Source organism: Sparus aurata, chromosome 9, assembly GCF_900880675.1.
Source record: "Sparus aurata chromosome 9, fSpaAur1.1, whole genome shotgun sequence".
Lineage (NCBI taxonomy): Eukaryota > Metazoa > Chordata > Actinopteri > Spariformes > Sparidae > Sparus > Sparus aurata.
Genome location: NC_044195.1, coordinates 27,243,595 through 27,256,499, shown reverse-complemented (window position 1 = coordinate 27,256,499; position 12,905 = coordinate 27,243,595). Strand labels below are relative to the sequence as shown.

Here is a 12,905-nt window from a genome sequence, read left to right as displayed (position 1 = left end):
TGTTTGGCACGTTAGCCTCTTAGCAATTTCTCCAATTTCTTCTGAGATGGACAGTTTGTCGGAGTCTCTTGCTCGATAAGTTACAAAACAATCCATGGTGGCTCACCAGATGCACTTAGGACAATAATACAGCTAACTGGCCAATGTCAGTCAATAATAGGTAGTTAGCTGATGAGTGTCGCTGTTTCAGCGTTTGGTTAGGTTAGTTTGCTTACATGATTGCACAAGGAATTAGGGGAATAACATTTAAATAGGTTACATTTATTTTATCTTCCAATATTCCTTTGTTAAAATGCATAGGTCTGTCATTCCTTTGTTGTTCTTTAACTACAGCGTTGTTTTAATAAATGATTGATTGATTTTATAAATCATTACATCATCTTATTCATTTCTACATATGTAGACAGCATCAGTATCTTATATGTAAAAAGCTGAAATATAGAGTTAGATAATTTATTTAACTCTACATTTCAGCTCTTTATTAAAGAGTATCTTGGTTACTATTAGAAATTGTGCAAGTGCTGCATTATGTTAATACGACTGTAAATATGAATAAAGACACTTCTTGAGGTTGGAGAAGTAGAAACAGAGAGATCAAGAGGAACAAAGGCAGAAACTAAAGGGGGAGAAAACAAAAGAAATAGGAGGAAAGGGAGAGATGAATGGATCCAGACTGGAGTATCTCAAAACGAGCACAACAGGGATCCTCGCTGTTGATGAATAGAAGTGTTAGGTCCCATAAAAACATACGAATAGACTCTGTTAACATTGGAAAACCCATTTCCCTTCCAGTTCGTCCTGTGCATCCTGTGGAACCTATTTACCTTTTCACCCCTAACAGTAGCTTCTAAAACACCTCCAACACAGTGCCTTATTTCACAGAGAAATATAATAGGCCTGCCAAGTTATTTCAATAAACCAATTTACAGTAAATCTGTTCGCCTGTGTAAAAAGCACATTTTGATTCAAAGGTAATGAGTTCCCAGTGACCGTGCTGTGTGGTTAAAATTATGACGAGCCATTACTTTATTTATAGGTATAGCTTCACAATCAAAGGTTCAAAAAGACACACACAAAGAGAGCCACGACTTGCATCGAAACATACACAGCAACACACACACACACACACACATTCATTTAACGTTTGCTTTACTGTTCCAATATTTATGGCTGCGTTTCTCTGCTCATTTTGGAATTTTTTGCAATTTCAAGGATCGTTTCCCCGGCGACCACAAAAACCATTACATCACTTTTACATTACTCACAGCTGAGATGGTTCGTGTGTGCGTGAATGCGCGTGCATGTGTGCAAAACATATTCACTGCAATGAATTTAACTCTACCTCTCAACTAAAAATAATCAAACATTGTTGTTTGATTCACTGTCTTCTTTCACATTTACTTATTTTTATCAGAATGTCTTTCTCAAGACTCCATGTCATAATTTGATCAGAGAGAACTCATTATAAAGACAACAAAATGGCAATTATCGCTCAGACCTTGCATGAAGAGCACCTGTATGAAGTGCACAATGAACTTGAGTGTACATGAGTTCATCCGTGTACGTGTGTGTGTGTGTGTGTGTGTGTGTGTGTGTGTGTGTGTGTGTGTGTGTGTGTGTGTGTGTGATCTAATCTCAGTCTGTGCTCTGTGGTTGCAGCTGGTTGCCATGGGGAGAGGCTAAAACAGCTCAGGCGGAGGTCACACATTATTCTCTGCGAAGAACTCTCTCATGGCTCTCTCTCCTAAAATGTCCTCTTTACAGGTTAACTACATATTATTTTTGCTTCAGTATTTATGATTTAACTGCGGGTTAATTGCACAACCAGACTGACCTGTTGATTTCAGGAGTAATACACGATCCATTAACAGAGGTCAGTGTTGTCGGACAGAGCAGCTCATTGATCAATGATGTAACATGATGTAAGCCACTTTGTTAAATTTATAACTGACCCTCATTCACTCCTTGGTTTCCCTTCATTTGTATTGTCAATATTTCGTCAGAGAGAGACATTTAGGTACAATCAAGTGAACGAACAAAAATAAATGAAAATCTCAATTATATTTAGTTGTTTTTAATCGTACAAAGGCTACTGATGGAATAATTAGGGTGGTTGGGCCATTATACTCAAGGGGTCAAACCACAGTTATCTTAAATCTAAAGCATTTTCTGGGACATGATGAGCAGGGCAAAAACCAATGCCAATTATAATTTCACAAAATCCTAGTATCATTTTTTTTAGAGCACTAATATGGTAGAGTTCAATAAGGCAGATAAAAAATAGTATAGTCGTCACTTTTTGTGTCCCAGTATACCGCTGCAACCCTAACAACCAATTTAGGAGAACACGTGTCCGCTGTGTTCTGTCTCCGCCACGCCAGCCGAATTTAGCGCAACGCAACCGGTGGGGATTGCCGGACAGCAGAGAAAACCGGATCGGATCCGTAACGCAGCAGACACGTATCCAGTGGAAACAGGCTGAAAAAACTGGACGAGTGTGCAGCGCTGTTGCGTGGCGTTACCTCTCGCTTTTTATTTTGGAATCCATGTTACCAGGTTAGACTGGCCACACTGGATGCAGTTCAGGACGTGGTTCTCGACATAAATAGACCTAAAAACGGCCTGTTGACAGTCATATCCAATTATTTTATAGGAGGTGTCTAAATCTTAACTAGGACTATGCTCACATGAAAATAGGATTGTTAATAGATTGAGAAGCAGCAGATGTAATGCCCTACTCTGTTTATTCATACACACCATCAGAGGAGCCTAGTATATTGTTCTGCATGTTTGTAACATGTATGATATCTGTATGTCCTTGCTCTGTTACAATGCATGAGCCCCGTGCCCCACGGGGTGCAAAAATAAGCATACACACAAATGCTTAAGAGGCGCAAAGGAGAGACGGGCATGCAGCAGCTCTAACACTTAATTAAGCAGCACTCATTAGCGTATGCATGTGTATTATGTGTTCAGCTGGGTCTGCCCGTGAAAAAAAGATGAAGAAACGATGCAAGCGTGTTTAAAGCCGTTTATTTTTGAGGCCATGTGTGTATGGCGGTCGACACGTGTGTGTGTGTGTGTGTGTGTGTGTGTGTGTGTGTGTGTGTGTGTGTGTGTGTGTGTGTGTATATGCTGGTGTGTGTGACCCTGACCGCGTTCTGTCTGTCTTTTGTACTGGGCTAATGATGGAGCTACTTTAAACTAACTATATCTGTAAGGGCCTTGATCTGAATTAGTTTCCGACTTTTAATGAAGGGAAAGTAGGACACAAAAACATCAATAAACATGAACTAAGACAAACACGTGCATGCACAATTATATAAAATACATAAGATGGCCTGCAGTGGAAGAGTCACAGTCACACACAAACACACAAACACACAAACACACTGACCTGCCAGCGAAGGTGTGTTTGATTTGGGTTAGGTCTACCCCTGCTGGCCTCGCCACAGCGGGACTGGCTGCCTGCAGAGAAAACACACAGAACAACTTCCTGTTAGTCGGTGAGTGGCACTTGGAGGAGAGACGATAAAAGGAGCAGAACAACAAGCTCCAACAGCACTTTCGCGCTGTCGGAAAGTGGAGATTCTAAAGAGGGACAGAAGAAAAAAAAAGAGAGGCTTATTGAAATGTATATTGTTAATGTAAATAAACAAAAAGCTGCGAGTGAGCGTCTTAGTGGTAGATTCAAAGAACTACACCCAATCTGAAATCCTGAGCTCAACATGTATGTCATTGCAATCAATGTCAAAAGACAAGGGAACACATCAAGGGAATGAGTGAATTGATGAGTGAGGTGACAAGTGGAGGAGCTGCTAAATTGATGGATGGATGATGTACAAATAGCAATTAATATGTGAGGCAAGAAGACAGTGTTGTCAAGCAGTAATAAATAACACTGTCAATGGGCATGGGAACTGAGAGAAAAAGAGAGGGAGAGGTGTGAGAAAGAAGAGTGTAAATGTGAGCCAAGGGAGCTGTAATAATTACTTTATACAGTGACATATGGCTTGTGTGAAGTGTGTTTCTGTGTGTGTGTTTGTGTTAGAGACAGAGAGGTGAGCTCCACAGGGACATGGTGACATGCCCAACGGTATAGAGGTGATGAATCATCTAATACCCGAAACGTGACAGTGGCATTCCTGAGTGGATGGCAGTAAACATGCTTCTGCAACAACGTACCACCACAAAGTTAACACTGTATCAGGAATCCTTGATAAGCTTATAATGCTTTCAGAGAGTTAGTTCATAGTTATTCAGTTTTCAGACACAGCCAAGAAGAAGTATTAATTTAATTGGTCTACAGAGACTCAAGGTGCCGCTTCTGAGTTTCAAAGCAAATCATTGAGGAGGGTTTTTATCTTATTCTTTTGAAAACGTAAAACACGTTCCTGATAATTGCTTTGTTAACATACAAAAAAACTACCGTGTTTTCCAGACTATAAGGTGCACTTTCTTTCATAGTTTGGCTGGTCTTGGAACTTATAGTCAGGTGCAACTTATATATCAAAATATATATAATTTAACATGTTTTTAAATGTTAATTCATACTGACTGACATAAACCAAGGAGTAAACATTACTGTCTACGGCTGCGAGAAGGCACTGTGGCAATTTACCAGTAACTTGCTTGTTGGACTAGCTGGCTTGCTATGTAAATTTAGCTAATTCAGCCTCCCAGGTATGTTCTTTATGCTATTGTGTAGCTGAATAACTGTTAATGTGTTAAGTTAACATACCAGACACTTATTAAGCCTGTTGTTCTGTGTGCTTTCGTGTAGTTGAATAACTTGCCTTTCCAGATTAAATGTCTGTCCTTGGTCTTGGATTATGTGAAATACATTTCTAAATAAATGTGACTTATAGTCGGGCGAGTTATACATGTTTTTTTTCCTCTTGATGACACATTTTTTGACTGATGCGACTTATACTCCAGAGCGACTTAATAGTCCGGAAAATATGGTACATCTCCATTGAATTTTTTAGCACATTATCATCATCGTAAATGTTGATTTCTCTTTCAGTGTTTGAGTTGCATTGTGGGTAATTTAGGCACCAGGTTTTGAAACATACACCACTGGTCTAGCATTGCACTTATGTAACACTGATTTACTCATGATTCACAAATTGACACAGCAAAAAAATGTAAAAAAAAAAAAAAAACGCCTATATTACCCACAATGCAAGTTTCCACAGAGTGACTGCACTGGTGGCAATTTATCAGAATACATGCAGATTTCTCTGGAACCACTAAAATTACAGTACTGCTTTTTGAGTACTTTTGCATTTTAATGTGTAAAATATGTGGATTTACCTTTTAAAACCACAAAGTACGACTGAGAACTATGACAAGAACTGAATCATTGACACTGTTCATACTCCTCATACATAGAATAGAAATAAAATGAAATAAAGTATGAAATAAAACACAAAAATATATTTATTATTTAACCGAAAGTCGATAATATAATATTAAGATGGGTCGATTAATGTGATATAAATTTTCACATTGCCCAAGCCCTATCTACTTATGCCTGTTTATGTTCAGAAATACATTTGGGTTTCTGAGCTCAGGCATGTTCTGAGTATGCGTGTGTTTGTGTGACCAGATACCAAATGTACACGGGTCAATACAGCTCAATGTTAGTAGTAAGCCCTAATGGACTCTTAACATGATCTTTCACCTTTGCCCTCTCACCCTATTGCCATCTGACCTACACCACCTGTCAGAGAAGGGCAGAGGGAAGGAAAGTTAGAGCAAGGAAGCTGAGAGCAAGACAGATGAATAATGAAGAGAGAAAATGTGGGCAAGATGTCAGAGAAGGGTTAAACAATGGCTGAAGATGTAGAAAAAGAAAAAGGATGAAAAGAACTCAGAGGCAGACTTTGGAGGAGTGCAATGGAGGTGAGCTGAGGCTCGACAGTGAATGACAGACTGCAGACACTATAACCATATGTTTGGGATTTGTTAGCTTGGAAATCAATTAGTCCGGCCTAGCTGCAGATGCTGACATGTGAGCTTAATTACAGCAAGATGACAGGTAACATTAATTATCCTAACCTCTTTGTCATAACAACAGCCACTCGTACATTAATTGGAAAGTCTTTGGTGCTTAATCGTACGTCTCATTTAATAACTGCAACTAGAAATAGTCTCTCTCTCTTTGGAAGAGCAGCATATTAATTACAGGGCAGCAACGTATGTTACTTATCAAAGGGTAATTTAGAACGAGCAAATGAATCTGAACGAATAAATGCATCTCATTATTCATATTAACCTTATAATATCAAAGATACAGAATTATGGCAAAAGATACATTCACTGAATGGAAAGTCTCTTGTTCTTTATTGTTTTTGCCTGAAAGAGCTAAAACCTTTTTTTCATCTCCATGGCAACGTGTCAACTTACTCATGTGACCATCAATTACACAAATACAGCAATTATGGCTGTCATTTTCACATAATTACATTATAACCTTTTTTTCAACACTAGCACCATTGTGCACCTTTTATAAAAAATGATTATTGAGGCTGCTGCAAAATTCTTAAACACAAATGTGTTTCAAGGTTGATCAGCTCTGTCAGCTAAACATGCTTTTAGAAATTAATAATTATGCTGCATTTAAATGTAAAGTACCACAAACAAAGTACCATCAAGAGGTTTTTCGGCATAAGAGGGAAAAGCTCACCAGAAACAATTATTTAAGTCTGGATACTTTAATAGAGAAAACTTACCAAATTTAAATGACAAAGATGTATTAGAAATACATTGAGGATAAATGCAGGGGAAAAAAATAATGCATCAGTCTGCCGACCTTGGACAGTTTAATCGATACTTGTGAGCATTAGTGGCCCTCCAAAAACTGGAGAACAGAGAAGCAGGATTTCCATTTTAACTCAATGATGGATAATCCTACCTTGAACAACTATGCTTATAATAAATGGGTCTTCTCTGTCCAATCTAATAATTGCTAAAAGTGGATAAAACAGTGAACTATTAGTGCTATTACTAATTACAGAATAACCAATCAAGCTAAGTGTTCCCTGGAGTGAGTATGATAAATTACTAGTAATGCATGCAGGAAAGTTTGGGTGTATCTGCCTGTGTGTGTGTGTGTGTGTGTGTGTGTGTGTGTGTGTGTGTGTGTGTGTGTGTGTGTGTGCGTGTGTCTTGAATAAAGTGATAGACCTAAGGTAATCTTTCTTGAAATATCTCTGGGGATGTGGCTGATGAATGGAAGAGAGTGTGGGTTTCAATGAATACTAGTCAGATGGCCAGAGGTCTAAACAGGGAAGTAAACAAAAGCAATAATCATTCTATTGTATATATTTAGTTCATTTGATTGTAATGATCATAGCTAACACTCTAAAATTACTTGTAACTTCTTTACAGGGTTCAAGTAATTGTAATTTACATGTAACAAACTTAAAGGGGCTTTGTGGAACTTCTGTAATTTCCTTGAAGCCGATTCTTAGTTTACATGAGCAGACTCTGTTCCTAAACTAATGTTAGCTACTGTAGTTCTCTGTTAGTGGAGGGGAGAGAGACAATTGAGGATGTATATCAAGTCACAGCCTTTGTACTGTTGCGTAAAATCCGACCAAAGACCACAGTCCAGCAGCTATAATAAACATTAAAAAATCTGCCAAAACAAGTGAGATTTATCTGACGTTGGTATACAACTGGCTTTCTAGTAGGCAACCTCTACTTCTACTATACTTCTACCTATTTCTGGTGATGCTACCCTTTGCTTGGACTAGTTTATTTGCCCCAAACCAGTTGCCGGTTGATGGAAACGTAAACGTGCCTATTCAAAAATGTTTATTCATTTATCATTTATAACATTTATAATGATGATGTGATTTATCTTTATGTTCTATTTTTTTGTTCAAACAATGTAGTTGGAGTGAACAGATGAATTACTTAAGTAGGGATCAAACAACACCACATCATGAGCACAACAGTAAATTCCTTTTATGTCATGGCATAGTTGTCAGATTAATTTGGCAGTCTCAAAGATATAAGTTCAGTTCTCTCACTGTACACACAGGACATGGGTAAGGCACAAACAGGGAAAAATAAAGATACAAACACAAAAGAGCAAGCACATTCACATATAAACCTGCACAAATGCACATTTACAGGCATACAAAATGGCTTCACTGACAAAGATAAAAACAGACTGCACATGAGCCATGACACACACGTAGGTAAACACACACACATACATACCCAGGTGTAGCACGATAAATAAGCGCTGTACTGCCTTATTAGCCCCAGTAGTATTCTGGGCAACAACAAATACTCCCAGTCTGATTAGTACATTGTGATTAACCTGCAACCCTGTGTGTGTGTGTGTGTGTGTGTGTGTGTGTGTGTGTGTGTGTGTGTGTTTGTATGTGTGTGTTGTAAGCGACAGAGGGGGGAGAGCCACATTTTGTGGGTTACTGTACTTATTTGTGGCTGACTTTTAGAACGGAAGAGCTGCACCAGTAAATCTTTCTGGATTGAAATTAAATAAAGGGAGGGGACAGAGAGTAGGAGAAAAGACAGAGAGAGAAGAAAGACAGAGAATTACTGCTCGAAGAGTACTGTCTTCCCCTCATCGCTCTCACCAAAAGGCCAAGTGACAATTTGAACAATTACCCGGAGCCATTACCTCTATCTGAACCTGGCTGGTTGAGAAGAGACAGACCAATGAGCGAGCAAAGTGTGAGAGTGAGTGAGTGAGTGTGGGTGTGTGTGTGTGTGTGTGTGTGTGTGTGTGTGTGTGTAGGTGTGTGTGTGTGTGTGTGTGTGTGTGTGTGTGTGTGTGTGTGTGTGTGTACGTGTGTGTGTGCATCTGTGTGTGTGAATGAGTGAGTGAAAGAGCAAGCAACAGTGAAGAACACAAAAAATGACTGTCACTGACTGAGAAAATGATGTATGATGAAGAGGAGAGAGAAAAACAGAAAGAGAATTCCTGTATTTACAGGAGTCACAGAGTCATTTACCACTTCAGCACTCAGGTGGTAGTTATTGCAGAAACAGTAGGTGTGAGACAGAAAAGCATAGACGGAGGAGAGATGCGAGGCACTGATGAGCATCAAGCAGAGAGAAGGATGTGATGGAGAAAATGGTTGAGGGAGATTGTTGACGCTTATGATGTTAGAAGTTTTCAGAAATTTGAAATTGCTTTTTACATTCTTTGGTCTTTGTCTCGACTGACAATAACCATTCCACATTTCTTTTGAGGACAATTTGAATGTCCAGGGTAGCAGAGTTATGTGAAACTAGATAGTTTATTCAATTCTGGGTCTCCTCTGTTCCTTCAAAAGTTAGCAATGTTCTAACTGCTATGTTGGACACACAGTTGACCCATTTTATTACAAAGCTATGACGGTTTAAGTTTCAGTCAACTGTGATCGCCATTCAACATAACATTGTGTAGCTAATGTAAGTTAGAGAGCTATTGTTCTGATCAAAGCTTAGACGTTATGGGTGAAATGAAACAGCAGGGAAATCTGGGAAGCTAGCATGAGCTGTAATAAAGAGACTGAGTCCACAGCTGGTGTGGTTTAGGTCACATATATGCATGCTACTATGCAGGCGCATCAGATAAACACCCAGACATGCACAGTCTGGACAGGCCTACTGTGTAATTGACACTAAGGCATATTTCATATGGAACAGCCACAGGAGCGGTGAAAACAGAACTGAGACGTAAGAAGTAGTGGAATGTGGGCTCCGCACAACAGGATCTACATTCCTAAACTTTGGCTTAAATTTCACAAGGAAAAGTACCTAGATTAGTGATGGCAGTACACATTTATTAGTGTCAAGTGCATGCAGGTTTCATTTCTGTTAAATTAGACTCTGTGTGGTTGATTAAACAGTTAACAAGACAATACAACCAGCATTTTGTTGTCAAATGTAGTCACATGAAATATTATTTGTACAAAGTTTACATCCCTTTCTATGAAGCCCCTCTTTACATATCTTATGAAAAACATTGTCTTCTAATTCTACCACTACTTCACCAGCCTAAGCAAAATTAAGCAGCAAGACTGTCTACCGCTGAGAACCAATCACATTCCCCCAAAGAACTGAACCTTGCAAACAGGTCGTTCTACGGGGAATACAGCGGGCTATAAAATGATGTTTGTCCAGTGAGCAATCTCAAGGGAACAGGCCACACCACTCATGAGTCCAATCAACTGAGGATACACTTTAACCAGTGAACTTGAGGGATTAACCGTGTCCACCCGTCTACAGAGAGCATGAGACTGTTACACTATCATAACAACTAAACAAAACTATATCTGTGCAACTGGCAGACTGTATTATGATAATGATAATTAGCACATTCTCATAAGTCAATGTTTATCTGTGTGCATGACTGTAGTTTGAATAAATAAGTGACAGGCTGTGTATTTGTGTATTATACCTACGGATAACAAGCATCACTTCACAGATGAATGAGTAGAAGAGGAAAACAAAGGATGGAGTAGGAGAGTAGAGTTTTACTCTGACATAGAGAAGAGAGTCACATTTCAGGCTGATAATTATGTGATCACCTGCCTTCTACCACCTATAACATGTGAAAATTGAAACTAAGAATGAGCACTGACATCATCAGAGAATGTATAGATTAGAGAGTGAATTTAAAGAGATTGGGCAGCTCAAAAAGTTTTAGTCAAAACGTTTTCGTCTTTTCATTAAAGCTTTATCTGAATGTGTAAGTCCCTTTTAGATGTTGTTTTAGACTGAACTGGATTAAGAAAGTTATTGTTATATTGTAAATGTACATGACATCCGATAAACAAAAGAAATTCAAGTCTTGAAATTTAACAGAAGTTCATTTTTGTGTTGCTATATGGACCCAAAATATTAATTTTTGCAAGACCAGCAGAAGTAAGGAAGCAGCAGAATAGGAGAAGGAAGCAGATGAGAATGAGGAGAAAGAAGATGTTTGCCCTCTGCCCTTTTAGGAGTGGGAGAAAAAGAATGAAAGGCTAGGGAGATTCATCCATCTTTGTTAGTGGAGTTTGATGTGACAAAGCATGTCTGGATTACAAAGAACATGTAGAAACCGCTGGCCACCGCTCACCTTCAACCCTTAAACACATTCAGTATACCGACTGCACTCAGAAACCCACTGCTGGCTTATATTAGAACTCAACTTGGGGCAAAAAAGACAAAAAAGTTATTTCTTACTTGCTTTATCAGTACTTTTACTAAGTTGTAATAAAAGAGATCAGAGACTCAAGTCATATGCAGAACAATTATCTTAATAAAAGTTGTCAGATCTGCACAATATACAGTAAGTACAGTATATGTGTCATATATATGTGACACAAATTAGAATCTAACTGTTCTTAAATTATTTAGGCTAGCTTTTTACTTTTAAGGTTTTACTTTAGGAGTTGCCTTTTATTTATGTTTTCAACACAAGGAACAATTGTTTTTATTGATTCTTACGGATAAGTTTGGTCAGTCTCATAAGAAATGCATAAGTGGCAGTCAAACTTGAAAAGACTCCTGGTATATCAACAATTTGCTGAGCATTACCAGCAGCGGGTTGCCTCAGACTCCTACTAGAAGAAAGGCTTGTGAAGTGTTTGTCCCCTTAGGAGTATTAATGTGGTTAGTATTCTTCATGGTGATCTGCTTATAAGATTACAGCACAGAGGAAAGGTGAGGATTCATCACTAAATCAATATCTCACAAAAACAGATCAAATGTTTTATCTGACTAATGTTAATGAGAATTCAATATACTAGGTCGTATTAAATTAAATCAATGTCTTTTATACAAACGCATGATGATCCTTTTGCATTGCTAAGCAACTATAGCAGTAAATGATTATGTGTATGCTTGGAATCACCGAGACATACTGTATGTTTCTCACATTTACAGACTTGTTAACACTTCACAGAAGTTCTTGGGATATATATTCTTACTGTATACACTGCAATTGCTCTGTATGTTTAGTGTGTACAATCTGCATATGGTGTCTTTCAAACTGTTTCTGTGTTGCTGTCCTGCTGTCTAAGTGCCTCGGGGTCTTACCATCACGGCGGTGTCCTCATTGAGGGAGGGTTCGGTCTCAGTTGGCTGGGGGCCGAGGGCGGAGTCACTGCTGCTTCTCACCAACAGGGGGGTGTCTGTGGTAAACACAAAGACACACGACTGATATGTGCAGGTAGTTTTGCAGCCGAACAAGTTGAAGAGACGGCTTCACACAAAAGCAGAAATGAGTGTGTTTATACATCTGCATGCACTGGAAAACTGTGAAAATGTAGATGTTCTACAACCTGTAAATCAACCACTTTTTCTCATTTCTGTTTATAGAATGTATCTGCAGGAGGAATTGACCACCAAACACGAACTTAATAGCAGTTTTAGTAGATGGAAAATAACTTGACCTACAAAAATATGAAGTACCTCCAATTCTAAAACATTATTTCGTGTTTTTACGACTGCTACTTTCTTCCAGCTGTGCTCTTTTTCCTTCCAGTTTCCTCTGTTAAAAGCAGAGGCACCTGGCTCTCTGTCAATCCAAAATGACATAGTGTGACTGCTTCCTAACAGACAGCTAATGGATCAGGAGGTATGAAGGAAAGAATAAAGCAAAAATGGTGAGAACAGAGAAAGTCTGCGTCTGCACTGCTTCAGAATCTACAGCCACACAGAAACACACACGTGACTGTCTTAAAATTGCTAATGCTATTTTGATGGAGTCACAGTTCAGCAAAATTCATGTCTAATAATAATCTTTTGGATGACAAGATACAGACCCTGAGCCACACTACAGAGAGGAGTTTGTGTGTGTTCCTTCGCGAGTGTCAAAGCACGATGAGGAAGAAAGAGAGAGGAAAGATGAATATTTCTATGTTGTTAGGTTGACAAACTGAATTTCC

General features: G+C 38.8%; 1 protein-coding gene across 8 annotated transcripts in view; it reads right to left on the bottom strand.

Annotated features, from left to right (window-relative positions):
* The window catches only part of pard3bb (par-3 family cell polarity regulator beta b), a 216,853-nt gene that overhangs the window by 155,468 nt on the left and 48,480 nt on the right, over positions 1-12,905 (bottom strand). For all 8 annotated transcript variants that reach the window (XM_030428573.1, XM_030428574.1, XM_030428572.1 and 5 more), the window contains 2 exons: positions 12,055-12,149; positions 3,398-3,468 (listed from right to left, as the gene is read on the bottom strand). In XM_030428573.1, the coding sequence (XP_030284433.1) occupies positions 3,398-3,468; positions 12,055-12,149 (166 nt within the window). The remainder of the gene's footprint in view (positions 1-3,397; positions 3,469-12,054; positions 12,150-12,905) is intronic.